Source organism: Phaethon aethereus (genome assembly GCF_964289735.1).
Source record: "Phaethon aethereus genome assembly, chromosome: 9".
NCBI classification, from domain to species: Eukaryota; Metazoa; Chordata; class Aves; order Phaethontiformes; family Phaethontidae; genus Phaethon; species Phaethon aethereus.
In genome coordinates this window covers 9,049,569-9,068,034 of record NC_138585.1, presented here as the reverse complement: position 1 = coordinate 9,068,034, position 18,466 = coordinate 9,049,569, and the positions used below count along the sequence as shown (strand labels likewise).

Below are 18,466 nucleotides of genomic sequence, written 5' to 3'. Positions count from 1 at the left end.
GAAATTTGCCGTCAGGTGCCACTGCGCTGCCCTCAACGCCCGGCTCTTCCGAGCCCGCGCGGCCCCGCGGCGGGATGCCCGTCGGGCCGCCCCGCGCCGCCGCAAGCTACGGCCCTGACGCGCGGGTGGGCTCAGCAGTCAAGCTGCAGGAGTTGATCTGGGGGGCAAGGCTGCGAGCGGGCAGAGAGAAGGGCTGGCCCTGTCACCGCCAAATCTTCACTCCAATACCTTCAGGTAGCAACAACCAGGTTGTCTCTTTGAACAGAAATATTGCAAACAGCATCTGGTGACATGGTTTAGGACTTCGCTCGTTTTATCAAGCTGCAGATTTGACTTTTCTCTGGATTTGGCAGCTGGATGATTTCAACAGACGTACCCCACCTAACACACTCGTTTCCTCCCTTCTGAAAGGCTGCACCCAGCCCGCCGGCGCCGGGAAGCCGCACGACAGTGTCTGTCATTAAGGCCACGGCTTCGGTCTCTTGTGGTGAGGTTTGTGGTTGCTGACGATTGGGACTGGTACACCACTAAGAGCCGCCCACCCTGCTAGCAGGAGCACCATACAATGAAACACATTTTATATAAACACCTGTACGCTTCAGAAAAAGAGGAGATCTAGATGAAGAGGATTTTTGATTTGAGCGGGGGAGCAAGGGAGCCAAACTAGTCTCTCTTGATCTCCCCAAAAAGCAAAAATAAACAAACATGGAAGTTAGCTGTGTAAATATGAGATGAAAGAACTTCCTAAAGATGAGAGCTGAGAGAAGGGATCGTGAGGCTTCAGCAGAAACACACTAAGTTAAAATACAGCTTTGACATAAGCTCCTAAAACTCTTCTAAGAGGAAAACTATTATGCCTGGACTTGAATGTGTAACTAATCTACCAGAGAGAAATTCTTATCCTACGTGCTGGTGAGAAAACATAAAAGTCGTCCAAGGCGTCCGGACGTGCAACTGTGACTCATTGAAAAAGCCATTAGAAGTTCCAGTTCCTTAATCTGCTTTCGGTATGGAGATGAGGCAAACTGCATGGAGACAACAAAAGCAAGATGGCAAGCAGTTGCACCCATTGACCTATCACAAAAAACCCCCAACAACTTACTTAAATTGATTTTTGCATCAATAAAAAGATGAGGCAACGCTTTTGAAACCCTGGGGTCACAGGAGCGTTCCCCCACGTACCGGTAGCAGAGGCCACAGGTCGGTGATGGGCGTCCCTCTGAGATAACTCGGCAGTGTGCTACGGCTGGCCCAAAGACAGAGCCGTCAGTCCAAGTGTCTCCAGTCCCACACGTCCCTCGGGAAACACCCCCAGTGCAATTAGCAACTCTGATGCTTCTGTCTGAGATCCTGCAGCCGCGTTCAGTCACGCTTCCACGGCCCTGAAGAAAGCTCTCTTCTGGCTTCGCTCATTCTGCAATTAAGCGTCACTCCCCAAGGTATTAGGAATTATGTGCTCGTGTGCTTTAGATCAAAAATGATCAGGCATGTCCCTAAGGTATCGCTTTTATACTTGGAACCTCATGGGATGAGGGATAAAACTCTCTAATTCCAGTAATCTCTTTTGTGGAGGGAAAAAAAAAAAAAAATAATTTTAAGGTTCTGAAAGAAATCTGGAGTTAAAAAATATTTCCATGCAGAAGGCAGGGCCGAGTCCTTCCACATGATTTTTGAAACCTTTCTTTTTCTTTGTTAATTTCCTTTTCTGTCAGAAAATAGATTCCCAATTTCTACCAGAAAGCCCTCCTCTCTTGTTTGGGGGTTTTTGTTCGGTTGGTTTTTTAACACTTGTTTTTTTTTAAGCGCCACACCAGCAGCTGTGCACAGCCCGACGCGCGAGGCAGGGGACGAGCAGGTCACGCCCGTGCCACACGACGGCACAGCCACGTCAGGCGCGCCAGGCGCCCCAGAATCGCGCCGCTTGCTTTTAGGCAGCATGCGGGAAGAAAATTTTTTAAAATTCCTTTTTATTCTCATTCTAACCCCACGGCAGGAAAAAGCCATTACGATTATTTGTGTGAACACTTAGCACCTTCTAACACTCTCAGAAGTTTATTCAATCTCTACGTCTAAATAACTCTGATCTCCGGGCTTGTTTGTCCCTAATGTACTGAAGTGACCTGATGCCTTCCACAACCTCCGAAGCACTTTCAGTGAGTCAGCCCCTCCACCCATCTCCTTTACTATTCGGTCGGGATCAGAGAGGGTTTAGCGGGCAGTTATTAAGGCTGTAGAGAAAGTCAGAAGCTTAAGAACATTTCAGAAGCAAGGTATAATAAGCCACGATATTCGCAAACACGGGGTAATTTCACGCGAATGGCCCTTCTCATCAACTCTAAAACATCTAGTTTGAAAAAACTTAACCGCTCAAATTACAAGAGACGCGCGCATCCACGTGAATCTCCGTAAATCAAGTACTCATCTGAAGTATCGGCACAGAAAATGGCTATCGGAGGTCACCCTAATTTTGCAGCCTCCGCACACCGGTCGCGGGTGGGTCACCCACGCCACGGCCGCCCCATGCGCGCTCGGGGGCCTGAGCGCAGCCCCTGCGCTGCAGCAGCACCCACCCAGCCTCCCCTGGAGCGCGGGAGCATCCCCAAACCTCCCTGCGGAGCGGTAATGACAGAGCAGATCGAACCACCACCGTGCTGAGTCCTGGGAGACGCTAACGCGATGACACAGTATAGCAGGAGTCCATAATTTTAGACAGCGCATACATAAAGACTATTTAGTCTTTACTTTATAGCTGCAGTAAAGGAATAGCAGGTGAACCACTAATGTAATGGATTTAAAATGTATTTTAAGGCAGAGGTATACCCCACACAAGAGGGGGAAAAAAAAAAAAGCAGCTGTATAAAGATACCACTCTCCTTCCAATTCCTGTAGGATCTCTCTCATCAGAGCAGTGAACAGGCACCAGCTTTCCCTGCCCTGCCTCTGGAGACAAGCTTTGCAGCACCAGACGTCTGAGGCTCCGAGCCTGACCCAGAGATACCATTAACCAACATTTTGTTCTCAGCTCTCAATTACTTTGGATCCTTCAGGAGCCGTGCACGTTTAATTAAAGTTCTTGAAGCCATTGCATTGCTTTCCTTCCAACAGAATTGCCTTGCAGAAGTTCAGAATTTCCCCCCCAAAGCCCCTAGTTAATGCATTAAAATACTTCTCACTTAAGGGATTTTTTTTTTTTATGCTGCAAAAAGGCACGACATTTAGAGAAGCCACTACAGACCAGGTACAAGAAGAAAAAGCCAAAAATTCCATATAGATGCTGCTGTACACGGAGACAATATAAATCAGACAATTCAGTCCCGCAGTGCAGTACTGGGTGGAGTAGAACCAGTGGGGGGAAAAAAACCCTTCAGTTTTGCAGTATTCTCTACAAGCAGTCAGTTTTATGTCACTTCTATGTTTATTAACTATACTCGATTAATAAAATAACCTATCAAACCGCAACCAAAAACTAGGTATTGGTGATCATATTTTGGAAAATAAGAGAAAGCAAAAACTGTGACATCAAAGGCTTCAGCTCGTCCATCTACCTGCAGAGCCAAGTGTCAAACAATTTCAGAGTTTTCTGAAGATCCAAGCAGCAGCTGAGAGCGGCCAGTAACATCTCCAGCACCTACACGTTCACCTCCCCTGGGAGCACCCAATGCAGGAAACTCATCGCTCCAAGGGCAAAGAACAGGGTGGCCAGGAAAAAGGGGCTGTGCCCCAGTGGGACACCCTGGCTTGGCTGTGCGCCCTCGCAGGGAGGGGTTGGGGGCTCAGGACTGGTGGCAAAGGAGGGATGCAGGCACAGAAGAACTTGCAGAGATACCGGAAAGACAGCAGAGGGGAGGGCAGTAGCACACAGAGCCCGCAAAACGCACACAAGGAACCCTCAAGGCATGAACATCTTACCTAACCAAACTCGTGTGTATGTGCAGCTTCCCACTCTGTTCAAGCACTTTTAATTGGGTAATTATTTTCCTTATTTATTTTTTTTCTCCAGAATGTGATGCAGCCAGTTAACAAGAGCCGTCCAGGTTTACGTCGTGTTCTTGCTGTCGGAGAGACACCTAGAGCTGACTGAAACCTGAGAAACGTGGGGGTGAAAAAAAAAGAAGCCACGAAAACACACCCCTTTAATGCTATGAAGTTCCAGCCGGCTCTGCTATCAGCAGAAAGGGCTTGTTGACTAGTACGCAAACTGGCAACGTCCAACGCGCAGCTGCCGTGCAAACAGGTACAGCGGCACGCGCGCACAGCGCGACGATTAGGGACACAGCCTTGAACCACCATTCGATGCAGAAGCAAGACAATCGCTTCATGAGAAGACCCAACGTGTGAGCCTTAAGCCAGGCAACCATAGTTGCTTCTTGACGAGCTTCTTGACGAGCACTGTGAAGGCGGCTCACCTCCTCCATCCTCCAGCGGTCTCGGGCAAAGAACAAGGAGGGAATCAAAAAGTCAGGCAGACTTCTGGTAGAATTTTGGTAGTTTCTTAATTCATTTAAAGCACAAAAAAAGGCCATGATGTAAAGGTCTCAACAAGGTACTGTCGCAGAGTGGCACTGCATGACCGGCAGCACCAGGGATGGCTGGAAGCCGTTGTGCTGAAACGGGCCAGGCTTTACAGGACCAAAGGCTGAGACCAGTCACGCGGGAAACAGGGCAGATGTGTCCAGGACTCCCACCAGCACTGGCCACAGCGCTCACCCAGCCGATGTCTCAACCATTCGTCGCATCTTACATCAGTGCATCTTCATCCCAAGTTTCCCCTTCGGACTGCAAAGGGTGGTCAGCTGAGACAGACACGCACACGATCAACACACGCCCAGCACGCCGCAGCTAGGGCGGGTGCAGGACACAGTTAAGACAACTCAGTTTATCCCTGAATATTTTGGTTTTTAATCTTCAGATTATTTTCCCTTCCACTTTGATTAGTACTTGAGAGGTAGGCTGAATTACAGGCTATAATTCTGTATATTGCTCTTGAAGTAACATAATTAGACATCCTTCCTTCTGTTGAAAGAACACAGGTAGATGTAACAGAATTTTCCAAGTAATTTAAATATAAAGTGGAATAAAATAAGACTAGAGTTGACAGAGCACTTGTTCAGGCAATTAATAGGAAGTAGCAATGAAGGAAAAAGAAAATCAATTTTGTCTTCCTAAACGAAAGCTTTCCTAATGAAAAAGGAAGAAGAAAAGCCAATAAGTCTCTCTCAGAGACGTAAGGGAATGGCTGATAACAAGACTGAGATTGCTTGCGAAGGACCATGCCTGCAGCCAGCTGCAAGGACAGCCTAGGGCTTCCTGAAAGACAACCTAACCGAAGTCCAGTCCAGCCTGTCCACCAAGGACCGGTGGTTTACACTCCCATCACTGTGACAGAAGTTTGTCTAACCTGTCCTTACCCACACCGATGGTGGAGGCTCCATCGCTTGCTCCAGGCGATCTCTGAGCACTTCGCTCTCCCTGCCACCCAGCCGGAAACTTTCTCACTGAAATTTAAACCTATGACTATTTTCTTATCTACTGCAGACAAGAAACAAATAGTCTTCTTCCTCTGAAGGCTGACACGAGAGAAGCTTTTTACAAGCATTCGAGAAGGACATAACTGTCCTCTCTTCCACTGCTTATTCGCCTGGTATTTCTTACAGAAGATATTTAGCATTTTCCAGACGCAGCACTTAGCATGCCTGTCTTGAATTACAGTGCCCAAAGATCAGACACACCACAGAAATGCTGAAGGAATAGTCCTGCACAATTTCACCCATTCTGCAGGCTGTTTTCAGAATAGGATGCCACCATTGAACCATGCTCAACCTGTGATCTCCTCTAGGCATTTTTTTCCTCCATGAAAGCACTACCAAGTCTATTGTTTCCCGTTCTGCGGTTGAGTATTTATTGCATTTGCTTGTTCAATAGGCAACTGGATCTACTGAATAGAAATCAATTTTCAACTATATCCTCAACTTGACAAGACTATTTGATTTCTGTTCTCATGCTCCAGCCCACCTGCAGCTCCTCCTAAATTCACCTCACAAGCAGAGTGCCCCTCACACCCACGTTTCCAGCTAGTTACTTCCATGTGGCTATGAAGCCTATGCCGAAGAGAGTCTGTACTCATCGCTTTCCATCAAAAGGCGTTCTTTGTGGCACTCAAACTCACAGGCCATTCAACCTCATCTACTCCTTTCTTAGCAGATGCCTGGGGAGTTGACATCCATGATTCCTACCAGCTCATATATAGATCTGGAGCTTGTTCTAGTTGCTAATATAAAGGGAAGGTCATCTGGCCTTCTCCACACAGTGGTCTCGTGGTATCAGAATGATGTTTCAGCCCTTTTCTTCCCATATAATTAGGAGAAATCCAAGGAGGTTTACCTTCCACCATGGTCTTCAGACTTGTGAGCAAACACCTATACACACATCCCTGACGTGGAAGGTAATGACTTTGTCTATATTTCCTTGCACACTCTTCATGGAAAGTTGTTCCTCTCATGGACATTCCAGTTGCCTGAGTAACTCCTCAGACATCCAGTTCTTAAGCTTTTGTTTTTAATCACTGGTGAGTGTTGACAGCAGTTGCCTGCCAAGAAAGCCACACAGCACTAGCGTGAGTAGGGCTGCATGCATCAGCTTCTTGACGAGCACTGTGAAGGCGGCTCACCTCCTCCATCCTCTCGGCAGGCGACCAGCCCTGCCTTACCGGCCAGAGGTTCGGCAGGTTGGATATGGCTGTGGCAGGTGCCCCGACAGAAGTGCTGGGCGAGCTTCCCATGTGCTTCAGCATCCTCCTACGTTCCAGGAAGAAGTGGCTGATTTGTGCAATAAGGAAAGAACAGGGCAGGAGAGGGAAGGGCAGAAGGAAAAGGCTTCCTTCCTCCCTGTTTTACAGTGGGAGAACAGGTTTGTTTAATTGCATTTTGATTCATGAGAATTAGATTGTAATTTTGTGAGGTGCACCACAGAGCCTACGCCTGAAAGTGTCTGAGGAAGTTACTTTAAGGGTTAGGTAGCTGTGGACAGAGAGGGGGTGAACACGAGTTAAGAACCAGAGAAAGTAGATGGCTGAGAAGGACAGGGACTCCAGCTTCAAAATGGGGATAAAAAATTCCTCTGAAACTCAACTGTATTTCATATCTCCAAAGGATGAGTGTTACCAGAAGCGTTTTTGGGTAGAAGGATGTGTCACACAACAACAGTTTTTAAACTGCACAGCATTAGACAGCCACCCTGCCCACAAGCCAGCTCCCTGCGAGCACCACCACCTCTTATGTCTGACTTCCTGCCAAAACACATGAGTCAGAGCATTACTAGGACCTGCATGGCTGCTAGATACCCAGGCTGCTCTCCAGAGATCCAGAGGAGGAGGAGTGGGAAGCCCCTCAACTCTCCTTTTCCCCCAGCACACAGAGTCCCATCATCTGGGAGCTCCTCAACAGAAACCTCACCTGACCCAACAGAAGCATGCAGGAATGGCCAAATGAGAACCAGGACTTCACTGTTATGTGCCTTTTCAGAGCAAAAAGCTTGTTCACATCTTAAGACTTAGTTTTAGAAATTAACTATAGCCTGGAAATTTGACACCATAGATTAGTCACGTATCTCTACCCAGTGGCATCATGAATCCAGTCAGCTTGCTTTTGCACAAAGATTGTTTCCACAGTAATGGTCTATTTTGAGAGGCACAGAGCAGCCAGGCTTCTGGAAGATAAATGGGCAGAGTAACACCATACTATCTTCAGACAACTAAATTATTTTTTTACTTAATCTGTTATAATCAGGCAACAGCACGGGGGAAACTGCCATGTCCCCAGCAGATAGTCCCAGGATTCAAGTCAAAGAGCAGTTTTTTCTAAGGTAGTGCCAAGTATGCCCGTCCCGGGTAGATGCTCTCCTGGAAGGCAGAGACCACCATAGATGGGAAGGGAGATGGTGGTCAGATTGCAGCTGTGACCGTAGCGAGGCACGCTGGAGGACACCTCAGCAGCCAGCCAGCCCCTGGGAATGAGCCCCGTAGATAAGATGTTCTCAGTTCACTTGCTGCCTCATTATTAGTTGCAATTAGCAGAGTCCACGCCGACATCAGCTCTGTCTCCGATGCGGAAACGCACCAGGGGACCAAGGGGTGACCCGATGTCACCAGCAAGCGCCGTTCAAGCAGGCAGCCAGGATCTCTGACGCCGCTGACCAGCTGACCCTGTGGCCGGGGCCCCCTTGGCGCGCCAGCGGCCTCCGCGCGCCCGCGCCACTCGGCACGGCGCTGCTGGCACGCTTCGGCAGGCGCTTGCGAGGCTTCACGGTCCAGTCTGCGCCAGGTCACCACTCACCCCGGCACCGCACGGGGAGGGTGACACTGGCATCGCAGCCACCCTGCTGTGCACACCCCCCTCGACCCCTCTTACAGTCTTTTGCTTACTCCGCTGCGTGCCGTGCATCCTGGCCCACCGGCCTTATATTTGTCAGGGAACGGGCTCTTTGCTGCTAAAGCCTCCGAGCCCTTTCCCACGCCAACAGCCTGTGGCACGACAGAGGTGTCTGACACCCTTCCCCGGGAAAACACGGCATCTCAACGCTCTCCCTCTGCACAGAGAAATGTCAGCAGGGAACACTGAAGGCAATACACCTAATTAAACTGGTTAGCATAACTCAGCAGTTATAACTATGTTAAATCGAGCTAGCTGCAAAGAGGATAACAACGACCTGGTCTGCCGTTACAGAATGACCACCCAGCTTCGCGCATACCAGAACCAGCAGGCTCAGGGGACTCTATTAGCAGTAGTTTGCAACAGCCAGTTGTCTTCAAAGGGAAGAATTAAACATACTTTTTCTTTCTTTCTTTAATCTAGCAATAAATGTTCACAAATACAGTAATAAAATAAAGCAATGTATAAAAAAATAAATTATCAGTGTAACCCTATATTACAGTGTTCACATCCCTCTAAATCTAGACCAATACTAGTTTACCTTGGTAAAACAAGTTACAGGTGCTAACTATACTGAACTGATACGAAGCCCTGCAAAGCAGGAACTTGAAGAGCCATTTTAAATAAAAATCTCATGGCTTAGACAACACTACCTGTACATTCCAGAACCTGGATTTACTTGCCGTAGCAGTCAATAGTCACCTTCCATTGCCCAGACGACCCATAAATATTCCCCGCAGTGCAGATACGCAAGGTCAAGTAAAAGAGCTGGCTGTCCAAAGGAATTTTCCAGGGAGAACTGATTTTCTTTGGCTCCTCGCCCATTAAAGCTCCTCCTGTTCTCCAGAGGTCCAACGGAGAAAAATGACAGCGGATGAGCTTTTATTCTTCTGGTTGATATCTGAACTAATGGCCTAAGACATTCGGCAGAATTATAAAACAGTAAGTGGCTCACCTCCAAGCACCGGAATTAATCCTAGGATCCCGACAGCTCCTCATTACAAGGTCCAGCAGCCTCCAGAAAGATGACTCGGGCTGTAAGCCGGGAAGCGCCGAGTCACGAAGCGCCTAATCCTCGGCATAAGGACTCGGGCTGCCGGCACGGCCCCTCGCGTGCCCCCTGCGCCGCCACCCGCTTCGCCAGCGGCGGCTTCCCCAGCAGCAGGCGCCGCACAGCCGCGAGGATACGTATCGCAATCGGTGAACGAAGCGTCACAAGCTTTTATTCGGATCGGGTGTTTCTGCAGCAAGATCTAAGAGATGACTAGGTAACAAACGGCACGTGCCCGGCTTGCTTTGCCGCCTGCTCTCCAGAAGGGACACTGGTCTTCTCACCAAGGAGCAGCAAAGCCAGCACCCAGATCCCCACAGGGTCATCACACACTACTGAATCTTGGATGCAACTGAACTGTCATCTTCCAAAGGACCATCACGCATAGGGCTGGCCAAAGCCATCAACGAAACCCTCTCGTTCACACGGACTAACAAGTCCCTTATCAGCTACTTTCCATGGGAAACTTAAAAATTGGACACGTGCAAAAGAGGCAAGCTCCCTCGCCCGCCACACCGGGTAGGGGAGAGCTGATCATGAAGTACCAGAACAGCAGGAGCGATGCTGAGGAATGCGAGCCTCGTGCTCAGCCCATCGAAATAAGAAACTGCATCTCGTGTTTCTCCAGCTGCAGCTCCAAACTGAGGCATTTCCGAAAGTTCAGCTATATTCTCTAAGGAGGACAAAGCGCTAGCGCTTGAGGCAGAAGTGCCTTGCTGCCAGCTCTCCTAATGGTGCTCTGGGCTTTTCTCACAACCTACCTCAGCTGCTATCGACTTACTGCTGCTTGAAAAGGGAAACAACATGAAACCGAGCAAGCCAGTAATACAATTTTAAAAAGAAAAGCAAGACTCTGAGGCTGATGCAAAAACCTATCGCAAGGTAACACCACAGAAGAGAGGCCTTGACAAGCTCTAGAGCAAGTCTACTTCAAGTTACCAGACATCCCATCCCAGCAAAAGCAGTGCTGTCATCTATGTCTTGCCAGTAATTAAGTACATTTTTGGGCATTGCGATACATCGGAGATGGATGTGCGTTTTTACCTACCTTTTCCATTTCTGTGCCCATCACCCTGCCGTTACCCTGGTTATTAGCCTCCTCACCTAAGGCGCGAGCAAGAACTATACAATCACTAAATGCGATCGGGCCGTTTGTAAACATTACACCAGTCCGGAGCAGTTCTGACAGTTAAGGTATAACTACAGAGTAAATAAGAACTGCACTCTTTCAAAGTCAGGAAGGTAGATCTTGAGAGATGATAAAGCATCTGTGAAAAGGAAGAACGGAGAAAAACAAACAAATCTCTACAGAGAACTTTGAATATGAGATATTTTCTTTTTCTTTGTTCCCTTTAATTCAGGCTATCAGTTTCAGGAGCAAAAATCCATCAGGAGGCTACAGACAAGCAGAGCTCTACTTTTTAGGTACGCATAGCATTTGTTTGGCTGCTCACTAAAACGCTGGACAAGCCTTCAGAAAGTTAGTATTTTTAAATGTACAACTTGAGGACTTCATACAGAGCATCGGGAAAAGACATCTTCCAAGCATTTTCAGAAATAAATTATCTGTGAAACAACTAATATTAGAAAGGAGTACAGAAAACAAAGAAGTACTAGCTAGAGACAAGATAATTACAAGTTACTGTCTTGTCTTCCATAGTAATAAAACCCGACAGTTCCCTCGCTAAAAGCCCACGGGTTCAATATTGAGTCCAAGCCAGGGCATAAATCCAGCTAGTGGGTTGGACTAGCACTGTTTTGGATCATCCTCAGATATCTGAGTTTTCACTCAAGGTATTAAAAGGTGTTTCTAACTGCTCTGGTAACCAAGGGAACATCAAGAACGTAGGCTAGGCAACCGATTCAATATTTAAGAAACATGCAGCCCTTACCGCCACATCTAAGCGTTTCGTCCCTTGTCTCGTCATCTCATGGCAGCTCCGGTGGGGCAGACGGGGCCGAATTACCAAGATGCAGAAATACAGCCACTCCTTGCACTGCTGTAACGGGCCCTGATGACTTTTTTTTTTTTTAAAAAAACACATATAACCTGCAGGTTATACGTAAAAGAAGACACTGACGCATCATGACCAGCGTTGTTGGCAACAAGTGCATGCAGGGAATTAAGGCCTCCTCCTCCTCCCAGATGAAGACCTGTCCTGCCTCCTCACCCTCCTGAGGGATCACCCCTCTCTCCCCGCAGCACGGCATCCATCCCTACCAGGTGTGTCCATCCCCTCCTGAACAACCACCAGCTGCTAGCCCTCAGCTCCCTTTCCCCAGAGCCCCTCCGGCTGAGCCACCTCAGCACACGATCCAGCCCACATCAGACGCAGGGGCCCGAGAGCCGGCACGGGAGAAAAGGGGAATGTCCTGGGGAGATGGAGCTGGGGCAGGCCCCGCATCTGGCCCACCATTCATGTCTTCTTCACTCAAGCATGCAATTATATACTCTGTTTTCAGAGGTATAACCTACTGATTGTCCAAGAATTTAGGTAGGAGAACCCAAAAACCTTTAAGACTGCTGCACTGTGGCAGTAAAGACAAAGTAAAATGAAAGTTACTACCTCATAGAAACCTTCTGTGCTGGTAATACAGACTTTGAAACTCCCAAACTTCAGGGAGGGACGCTCCCCTGAGCACAGAGCCATCCAAGGTCACCAGGAGTGAGATGCAGGGGCAGTGCTTAAGCACCTTCCTGCCAACACCCTCAGCCAAGAGCAAGAAAACACCACTGTCCGTGGAGGGTTTATGGCCCGGGACTTGCTATGTCTATTCGACTCCTAAAGCCGCTTCCTTGCGGATACATCAGGGCAACCCCAACTCGTTTAGCAACAGAGCGGGGAGTATGGCTTTTAGCATAAGGAAGATCCAAACTCCCTTTCTGCATCTCCTGGCAGGTGCCAGAAGACCCTCTTTGTATAAATGGATTTTCACAGAGGCGGGAAGAGACTGTAATTCTAGCAGTTCACTGAAACATTGTTCAAGCCATTACTCCCATCTCCATTTTCTTTGGGTTAGAACTCAACTTTCCCATGCTTCAGTCCTAATTATGTGGAAACAAAGCCTTCTGCTTTTATCTCCAGGTCTCACGGAGTCTTACCCAGGACACATTCACCCTTCACGTAAAGGTAGTCACGTCTGTCTTTGTGCAACTAAAACAACTGCTCCAGGCAAAGGGCACGGCTCCGTTCACGGAGCATTAACTCCGATGGGATTTTAGTATCAACACTGTTGCATTAGCCGTGCCACCGTTCAAAAGCAAGTAGTGAAAAACAAATCTTTTCGTGAATTATCTGCGTGATTTTCTTAAATTAGAGCTTGCGGCCGTTTGTTCAGGAGTGAACGGGCTGAAGGACGACCCCAGTTTCCCGTATCTTCTAGCTGAGAGCCAAGCAGCAGCCGATGAAGAATTTTAGATGCTCGAAGTGGGAACGCAAGCGCGAGGTGCAGAACGGGGACGGGTGAGGCAGCACGAGAGGGGAGGAGTGGCAGAGCGGTGGCGTCCGCGGCCGGGCCGCGCTCGTTGCGCGGGCGGCGTTTGGACGGGCCATTACCGCGCCTCGCTCCCAACAGGCGCCGCCGAGCGCGCGCTCTGCCAACGAATTCAGGTCGCCACGGTAAGAGAAAAAGCAGGTCACCCAACCTGCACGCATCGGTTGCGTCATGCCCTTCCCTCTCCCCCTCGGAGCCACGAGCGGGCGACGGGCGGCGCCGCGCAGCGCCCACACCTGCCGGCCCGGCCCCCTCCCCGGGCAGCGCGGGGGCTCGCGCCGGCCCCGCGCCTCGCCCCGTACCCGCCCCAGGGGGGCGGCGCAGGAGGTGCCCCCCGGGGGGGAGACGGCCACGGGGAACGGGACTGCCGCCCCGGGAAAACGTGCATCCCGGGGCGCGGCGGCGCTGCCGCAGAGCGCCTGCGGGCACCGCCACGGGCGGGCCCCCGCTCCCGCCGACGCTCTCGTTTCGGGGGCGCCAGCGCGGAACCCCAGGAACGCCTCCCGGCGGCGCCGGGGTGATGCCGGGCTGCGGCCCCGAGCAGCGCTCCCCCGCCCAGCCCCTCCGGCCCCGCTCCCGGCGCCCCGCCCGGACAGGCGGTAGGATGCGGGGGTGGGGGCCGCCGGGCAGCCCTTGCGCGCACGGCCGCGGGGGGCGGCTCTGCTGAGTCACGGCCGGCCCGGCCGCCCCCCGCGGCACTCACCTGCGGGCCGCGGCCGCTCCGCTCCCCTTTGCCGGGGCCGCGGCCGGCGGCAGCCGGGCGGCGCAGCGCGCCCCCGCCGTTGCAGGCGCCGCGGTCCCGGGCCGCCTCTGCGGGGTCGCCGCCGCCGGCGCCGCCCTCCTCGCCGGCGGGGAAGAGCCCGCAGCAGCGCTGGAAGCTCGCCACGGGCTGGGAGCTGCGCAGGAAGCCCAGCAAGCGGGCCATGCTGCCGGCAGCCTCCGCGCCGCGCAGCCCCGGCGGCCGCGGGGCCGCGGGCAGGTGCGCCCCGCCCGCACAGGTGCGCCCGCCCCCCGCCCCGCCCCGCCCCGCCCCGCCCCGCCCCGCCCCGCCCCGCCCGCACAGGTGCTGTGCCCCGCCCGGGAGCGCCCCCTGCCGGCCGGGCCGGGCGTCCCCCGCCGCTGTTCTCCCGCCCGGCAGCGGCAGCCCCAGCGCGGCGGGGCCGGGGCCGGGGCCGGGGCCGGGGCCGGGGCCGGGGCCGGGGCCGGGGCCGGGGCCGGGGCCGGGGCGCGGCGGTCTCCCACCCGGCGGCAGCAGGGATCTCAGCGAGCTCCTCTTTTTTGTCTTTTTTCCTCCGCCATGACTACCCGGGTGAAGAAAGAAAGAGCATCACCTACCCTGAGATAAACACAGCCCGCTTTCTTAGCCTAAAGGTAAACCGCCCCGAATCTCACCAAGAGCTTCGGGATTTCCCTGGAAAACACTTAAACACGGATGCCATGCAAAGGCGGGCGAGGAGGACTGCCGGGCTGAGCCTCTCCCCTTCCCCATGCAAGCTCTCACACCACTGCTCCCCACATGGAAGGGCTACGTGGGTTCACCTCCCACCAGTTCCCCTCTGGGGTTGCTTTGAGCTGGCCCTGGTTTAATTTTGTCCCATCTTGGAGCCAACATTTATTTTTTCTCCTGAATATTTACACATATATATTGTATACATACCCATTTACGCATACATCTCTAAGTATTTTCTTCTTTAAATGCAGCTATGGAGTCTCCCATAGAAAGAGAGAAGTTATCACTTGGAAGATACCCCACAAGCCCTGGGGCTGCAAAACTTGCTGTGGATGATACTTGCCAATTTCTGCTCTTGAAGCATTAAGGACTTTAGTTTTGTTGGTGTATTGGGTTTTTTTGGAACAGCCCGTTTCTATCCCCAGAAATACATTTCATACAAAGATTGCAAAATCATCACTCAATGTAGGCTCATTGCAAATCTGTTACTTTTTCCCCCCCGCTCTCAAATACCCCAAATTATCCAGGATCGCATCAAGGCTTTTTTTTTTTCTAGAGCCCTTGGAAGCCAGCGCCATGCTCCTTTGCTTTCTGGAAGGTTGGCCTGTCCCTGTGCCCTTGCTCGTGCTGGCTGTGGGCAGCGTGGCTTCCACGAGGAGCTACAGGGCAGCTCCTTCACTCCCATCCAGACTCCAGAGCAGACTCCATAGATGCCATCTGGATGTTCCGTGTGATTCATTTTCCTTTATCTTCTCAAGGTGTACTCTTCAGTCATTCGAGGCTTGCCCAACCACAGCTGCAGGTGACACCACGTTTCAAGTGCTTTCCTGTGATGAGCGCACACACTCATCCGTGGCCGTGATGACAGGGTTGCATGCAGCTTGCTTGTCGGCAGAACCAGTTCATGCGGGCTGAGGAGGGAGGCTGCCCATTCCGGCTTGGTTATACATTTATATTGTTTACTCCCTGGAATTACTCATTGTTTGCTTCTGGTTTTGATTTTTAATGGCTGTATAATACATTAGGTGCGCTCATAAGTATCTGGGAAGCTTTTCTGTTCTTTTTACTGTTTCTCGGATATGCAAAACATCCACAAGTGTGGAATTTCAATTAAAATTTGCATTTACGTTGCTTAACTCCTTCGACATCGGCTGACTTCAGTAGAGCTGGATGAGAGATGAGTTCGGTCCATAGTTCCTTCATAGTTATTTTCATTGTATTGCAGAAAGTCTTCAAAGCTATTTCATTCTTATTTTATCCGCCTATATGACAAACGCATACGAGAGTTTTTAAAACATTAATTTGAAGAGTAAAATTACAGCCCTGCAGGCAGGGGTGGGAGTTTTGCCACTGATGCCGGTGAGATAGGATCTCATCCACAGACACGGCGTAAAGCAGGAAAGCAGGAATGAAAGTGCATGGCTGGGGCAAGCACTCCACAAGTATTTTAAAACATCTTTTTGTCAACCACAAGTCAATATTTATCTGATCTGCCTACATACTTGTGTCTTCCCATTGTCATTATAATGCTTCCCAAGTATTAAAATAGAACTAACGACTCGTAGCCAGCTTCTACCTAATTCTTCTTCAGCCAAACACCTGGGTTAGTGGGAGTGCGCCCCAGTGAGGACGTCAGCATCCAGCCGACAGGAGTTCAGGGTGACTGAGATTTTTTTCAAAACCTACTCTAAACCTAATAAAGCCAAAAAAAAAAGAGAGGAAAAAAAAAGGGGTGGGGCAAGGATTTCTACCTATTATTTATTTCAGTCTGCCTTGTCCATGTCTTTGAGCACTCCAGCTCTTGGTTTATCTTTTATTCACGGAGGCCTCCAAGAAAGCCACAGAGGGTGTGGGGGAATCTACTTTTGAGAATTTACCATTTTCTTGGCAGAGGCTTAATACAGCTGTGACTTTAGATTGCGTTAGTAGATATTATTAGCAGAGGCATTCGCACACAGCAACTGCGCGCAGCTTTACCCCCAAATTTCCTTATGCTAGCTTGAGCGGCGAAGCATCAGGCAAAGCCAGGCCTGCGGGACCTTCCTGCCGCTCTGTGGCACGGGGAACGCCAGTCGAGCAAGCCCTCTCGCCTTGCAGGGGCAGCGGCACGCAGGTACGAACCGCCGGGGAATGGGAGGAAAAGCAAAGGCCAGAACCGCAGCGTCATTGAAAAAAAAGAAAAAAAAATCCAAAACCAAACGGGGTGGGAAGCTCGCCAGGTCTGAGGGCACTTCAAACACCCCTTCCCTCAAGACCGCAGGGACCCTTTGCCTCTGCAAAATAAGGCTGCGTGTGGAAACTACGCTGCCGGTCATTTCCAGCTCCTTAACGAGCTGACCCTAACCTGGTTGGAGGGGTGGGCGCATTTTACAAAGGTGCTGGGGGGCCCAGGGGTGCGAATATCCAAAGGGATTCGTGGGAATGCCTGGAGAGGCCAGATGCCCAACACTCGTTAGCAACTGTAAGTGGTACATACGCTGATGGCGCAAGCCTGCACCCCTTTTTTGCTACGGAAAGTGAAGAGATTTGTGAAAGTTACGTTCCTCACATAGACTGATTTCTGGAATGAAAGAAACATTTCAGCTTCGGCTTAGGTCACCCAGAAAACTGATTGATGGCTTTTGGGCATTTTCTCAGGAAGGTAATGATCAATTTAATCAGTCTGCATCTACCACCTCCCCTCAGCCGATTTTTGAACCATCTGGCCAATTCAAACCACATTTATCACGGGAGCAGAGGTTTGCCCAGACTTGCGCTCCTGGAGTTTTAGGGAGAAACGGCGGCGGAATAGCGGGCAGAGGCACAGCCTGGGCGGCCCGCTGGCCCCACTCAGGACACCATCATCTCCAGGCGTGCTGCCGGCCATTCCGCCTCCCCCCTGCCCGGTACCGAACAGACAGGGGCACGGCTGCAGGGCACAGGGCGTGGTTTTGGGGCACCCCGAAAAGGGGAACATAGAGACACTTTCAGGACGGAACAGAGGATCGTAGGAAGGACCGTAGCACATCACTGGGAGGTGTTTGGGCCACAAAGAGGATGGAGGGTTTGAGAGAGAACCGAGGGCAGAATACTGACTATTGCTGAGGAAAGTGCCTACTAACGTGGAATAAAAATCTATAGGAAGCTTGTTTTATCATTTGCACTGCTCATGGAACAACTTGTTTATTCTTGCTCAAAGCAAGAGTATGAATCATTCCTCTTCTATTCCTCTTACAGAACAATGCTCTAATTGCTTTTGCTTGAGACCTATCTCACCATATCTCTGATGGCCAAGAAAAATACTCAGCATTTGGCTCCTTGGAAGACTTGCTTTAGGAAAAAAAACCAAAATTAAACAAAAAATTAAAGAACTGTCCCACACTTTGTATGCCACATACAGTTTTTCTGACATTTAGAAAGGCAGTTTTCTGCAAAACCAGTGGAAGAAACATCACTGCAAAGGACTAGATGAGTAGCATTGTATATGAGTAGCTACGTATAAGCTGTCCAGCTGCAAAAAATGTTTTTAAAGCTTTAACTGGTGAAACTACCTCGTCTAGGGCCAAAATATCTCACTAATAGCTGTTCAGCATTCAGCTACATTTTCACAAGGGAAGAAAATCTTCTCTGGGCTGAAGATAAGCATGAAAGATGAGACTACAAAGGATAACTTTTGAGAAAGCTGAAAATAGAGCCTTGCGCTGAAGGCATTTCCTTAACAGCAATGGGTGTCACTGTCATGACAGTGGGTAATTTTGCCTCCAGCATCAACAAAGCTAAGAGCGAAGTACAAATTCCACGACTGGGGGTGGATAACGATGCTGGGAGAACACAGCTCAGTTTTCGGATGCCAGCGCGAGTTTGCAATCCTGACAGCCAGACAAGTCTTGTTGTGACTCGTAAGTGAGGGAATGGGTCTGAAGGAGCAAATGTGAGCATAACTCTTACAGTCGCTCTACAGACAACCACCACGTTTCACTGCGGAGGATCGCAGGGCTACACCCGCTGACAGCCCTTTCAGGCGGCAGCGGGTTGTTCGTTGTACACACAAATGTCAGAACTGCA

The 18,466-nt window shown here is 50.4% G+C and overlaps 1 protein-coding gene across 1 annotated transcript in view; it reads right to left on the bottom strand.

The window, feature by feature from the left end:
* Positions 1 to 13,897, bottom strand: part of SGPP2 (sphingosine-1-phosphate phosphatase 2) — a gene marked incomplete at both ends in the record, with an annotated part of 36,235 nt that extends 22,338 nt beyond the window's left edge. The window contains one exon of the mRNA XM_082003844.1: positions 13,676 to 13,897. Coding sequence (XP_081859970.1) covers positions 13,676 to 13,897 — 222 coding nt within the window. The remainder of the gene's footprint in view (positions 1 to 13,675) is intronic.
* Positions 13,898 to 18,466: the final 4,569 nt, after the last annotated feature.